Genomic DNA, 4,011 nt, shown 5'->3' on the forward strand with positions numbered 1-4,011 from the left:
AATTCTCACATCAGTGAATGAGATCTATCACTAATAATTTGCAGATGTACAAAAAATTGCATATATAATATAATCTATTATTATAGACTTCATGTAAGCTATTTTTGAAAGATTTTTAAGAACTAAATCTAAAATTTGTTATATTTCAATTTACAAATCGAAATATGAGCAGTAGGCTGTAATTTAGAGGTCTTTTAGGGGCATTTTAGTCTTTGCGTGGAAGTAATAACCAAAGAGAATTGGAAAAGAGACATGGGTAAAACGAATTACATTAATAACAAGGAACCAAAAAAGCAACCTTGCCCCACAAATACAATGCTGCATTCCCCACATTATCTGAAAAGAAAAGAAAAATGAAAAACACTGCCTAAAAACGCTGGAAATTTTAAAAACTGAATTTCAAGCTATCAAAACAAATATGTGATATAAATTCACCCCAGTGGCCAAGGCAAGCATTTTAGCTCAAGCAAGTTGTAGGAATAACAAACGAATATGATTTGATTTCATCTAAGCCTGATTTCCTCCACCGCCCCTTGTGCGACCACCCATTCGCCCCCGTCCACGGCCATAACCTCTGCCCCCACCTCTGCCTCTTTCGTATCCAGCTCCTGCAGGAGGATAATAATTGCTTGAAACGCCTTGTTCCCACAAGAGCATTTTGCAAACATTACACAATCAGACGTCTAAAGAGCTACATACACCCACCCTAAATTACTAGTTACAACTTTGAAGATAAATCAAGGAGTCAAGTGCCTTTCCAGACTCTGAACGTATTGTGTTTATATTCAAAACATTCCTACAGTCAACTCAAGGACAGACTTCCGTGCATTAAGAGAGAAACTTACCACGGTAGGCCCAGCCTCTACTCCGCCCACCTCCTCTTCCCCAATTTGAGTATCCACCATTATCTATGATGATGAGAGCTCACGAGAGTTAAAAATTGCACTCCAGAACAATATCAAGTCAAACGCAATACAGTGAAACCTTTAAAGTATTACTTCTATTGAAAATATTCGACTCTTCCATATTCACCTTGATAATATCCAGGTCCACCTTGGTAGTTGTCAGATCCACCTTGGTAGTGGCCATATCCACCTTGGTAGTGACCATATCCACCTTGGTAGTTGCCGTATCCACCTTGATAGTTCCCATATCCACCTCTTCCCCAACCACGCCCTCTCCCTCTACCACGCCCTCTTCCTTGGCCATACGGATCTGTAAAGTGGAAGTAATACGTCAAAGCCCAGACAAGGTAGAGTTCCATAATTCAATAATAAAGTGTTGCTGAAATCACCTTCATTGACAGCATTGTGATAAACACGTGGTTGTCTGGGTGGTGGTGGTTGTGGCAGCGGCTGCTGATTGTTATATTGTTGCTTTGTCTGTTCCACAAAGTGTGGAGCTTGATACCTACACAAAGAAATTAGTTCGTCATCATACATGCAGAAGAAACCAAAGCATGAAATATGTAAGAAAAGTAGCTAAATCCCACATTTTATATCAAGTTGTAAAGTTCCCAAAAACAACTTACCCTGGAGAATTTTTATTTAGCTCTCCATTGGATAATGTAATTGAAATCATTGAGACATGACGAGTCATCTCCACCCTGTGTGACATGATAGAAGTTATTTCTTGCACATCTAGAGAACTAGGCTACTTAGTACAAACGCATAGAACATGCAACAAAGTTGCAAGCAATGCATATACCGTGAGAGCCAATTAACTAAAAGTAAAACACAAATAAGCTTTCAATTATATGTTGTACAATTAGCGTTAATTGCAGAGACTAAGAAAACTTACGGTACAAGACCTTCCTCAATGGGTTCCCATACATCGGTTATGCTAACTGAGCTGATAGCAGTTTCTTGATGCAACCGTGATATTCTCTTCTGTTTCGAGAATACACATGGCTTATGAATAATGAAATAAACAATATTTGCACTCAAACGCACAAGTACTCTAAAAGAAACAAACCTTTAGAATTTCTGCAATAGCCACTGCTTTACTGATTGCCTGACCCATTGCTTTTAAGACGATCTCTCTGACACGTTTTTCCTGAATAAGTTCCAAGAACACCAATATTCTATGTATTACAGTTTTTTCTGATAACCAAAACACTATAGTCAATTATTCAAACAAGCAACATACATAGAAGAAAAAGGTGCCTAAAAAATAACAAGAACAAGATAACAAAAAATGAGAAGAATAAGAAGACGAAGATGCACCAAGGCATTAAAGCTAAAGTCATCTATCTCTAGAACAGATGACAGTAGGACATCAAAGTAGTGGGCACATTATAAATTAAATTAAAAAAATAACTTACATGGTGTTTAAACCTTAAATATAGAGCTTGGGGACTAATGTTTTTATTGCTTATCTGCATAGTTCTAGTTCAATGAGTTTTGTAATTACTCCCCTTCCTCCACAGCCAGTCGGTCACCAATTAGAGTGTGTTCATTATGTCCTTAGAGTCCTCCAATATGTTTCACCATTTTTATTCAAATATTTGTTCATTGTAAAAACAGCAGGCACATCCAGTAAAACTAATTACAACCCAAAAACATATGAGACAAGTCAACATTAACATACTAATACAATAAAAAAGAATAATCCAACGACAAATACCCAAATCGATAAAACACTGAAACTGTTCCAAATAAAATAAAAAATCCAAAAACAAAAACAGGAAAGTTGTAGAGACACAGCATTGGCAGAAAGTCAGAAAGAGGAAGTCGAATTTAAGGAGATGGAAGTGGAAGAGAAAAAAGATTGAATGAATGAGGAGGAGAAGATATACCTGAAGAAGTGTAGAAGCATAGGTGATGTAGTTACGAATGGCACCTTGACTAGTGATTCGGATCTCATTTTCGTTAATGGGTGATTCGGGTTTGGGTTTCTCGACCTTCTGGTATCTATCCATGGGGTCGTTAACCGAAAGGGAGAGTGAAGAGGATGATGAGTTGAGAGTAACTCAATCAGTAAACCCTAACGGGCCACAATGGAATTTTGTGTTAACTGTTTCGCTTCAGAACAACCTAAAACCTCTTCGAGGAAGGTTTCTTTCTCTTTTTTTTTTCTTTTTCCCTTTTTTTCCCCTTTATGAAAAGGTTTCAAAGTTCGGAATTTTGAACAATCATTTACCTTTTTATTTCTGTTTGCACCCCCACGTTTATTTATTTGAGTTTTAGTACCTTTCCATAAATTTAGATTTAGGGGTGACTAGAAAAATAACAAATTTGAGAATGGGCAAGGTGAACGAATGAGAGATGGTCAAGGGTGATCGATCCAAGGAGAATGGCGAAGGTGATCAGATCGTGAATGAATTCGTGACAAAGAAAGTGGCTTCAGAGGCTTTCTCCCAAGAACATCGATCAGTCCCACGTAGCAGTAGTGGAAGTTTCGGTCTTCTGGGTTAGGGTTCGTGGACCATCTTCAATCTCTGCTTGCTTGCCCGGTAAGGAGTGTGGTTAGGTGTAGTGGGTTGGCTTCTCAAGTAACTGGGACCTCTCCCCCCTTGTTCATTGAGGCCTTGACTGATTCTTTTCTCCTTCAATGCTCCGTATTCTGTTATTCTCTTTTCTTATAGAAGAAGAGATACCCGCCAAGAGCCTTTGATAAATGACAAAACCTAGTCTAGTAAAAAAATTCATCTTCCAAATACAATCATTCTCAAAAACTCAAAATACCCCTAATTGAATCATGCATCCCAAATCAAATCAAACGTTTTCTTTAATTTTTCTCAATAGTTTTTTCGAAGCAAAACACTGCCATCCCTAATTTCCCGCCCTCAATTCCCAAAATTCCCGACCAAATTTCATCTTCTTCATCTCCATGTCCATCTCAATAAAATACATTGGCACACATGGATTCCTCGCAAGACCAATAGCCCACAATGTCGCTCACAAAACATCCATCAAAGGAATAGTATCCTACCTCCACCATCGCACTTCAACATGTTGTCCATCTAATTTGCTCAATTGTAAATTGGGAGTACTGTGAAAGCGAATCCAG

The 4,011-nt window shown here is 38.0% G+C and overlaps 1 protein-coding gene across 2 annotated transcripts; it reads right to left on the reverse strand.

The window, feature by feature from the left end:
* Nucleotides 1-253: 253 nt before the first annotated feature.
* Nucleotides 254-3,103, reverse strand: LOC103502782 (glycine-rich protein 23-like). 2 transcript variants are annotated; one of them, XM_008466860.3, is made up of 8 exons: nucleotides 2,798-3,103; nucleotides 1,975-2,055; nucleotides 1,801-1,889; nucleotides 1,532-1,606; nucleotides 1,295-1,410; nucleotides 1,033-1,215; nucleotides 846-908; nucleotides 254-608 (listed from the first exon to the last, which is right to left on the reverse strand). In XM_008466860.3, the coding sequence occupies exons 1-8, from the start codon at nucleotides 2,918-2,920 to the stop codon at nucleotides 508-510; spliced, it is 831 nt and encodes a 276-aa protein (XP_008465082.2). In that variant the 5' UTR covers nucleotides 2,921-3,103; the 3' UTR covers nucleotides 254-507. The 2 variants fall into 2 exon arrangements, with proteins under 2 accessions (XP_008465082.2, XP_008465081.2); XM_008466859.3 differs by having other exon boundaries at nucleotides 254-638.
* Nucleotides 3,104-4,011: the final 908 nt, after the last annotated feature.

Source organism: Cucumis melo, chromosome 4, assembly GCF_025177605.1.
Source record: "Cucumis melo cultivar AY chromosome 4, USDA_Cmelo_AY_1.0, whole genome shotgun sequence".
NCBI lineage: Eukaryota > Viridiplantae > Streptophyta > Magnoliopsida > Cucurbitales > Cucurbitaceae > Cucumis > Cucumis melo.

What these genes read in the sequence shown, in the direction of transcription:
- LOC103502782 (XM_008466859.3), bottom strand. Translation starts at nt 2,920, where the DNA reads ATGGATAGATACCAGAAGGTCGAGAAACCCAAACCCGAATCACCCATT. An exon ending in CTATTGCAGAAATTCTAAAG is followed by an intron (nt 1,890 to 1,974) that starts GTTTGTTTCTTT and finishes TTCTCGAAACAG; the next exon opens with AAGAGAATATCACGGTTGCA. An exon ending in CTAAATAAAAATTCTCCAGG is followed by an intron (nt 1,411 to 1,531) that starts GTAAGTTGTTTT and finishes TTCTTTGTGTAG; the next exon opens with GTATCAAGCTCCACACTTTG.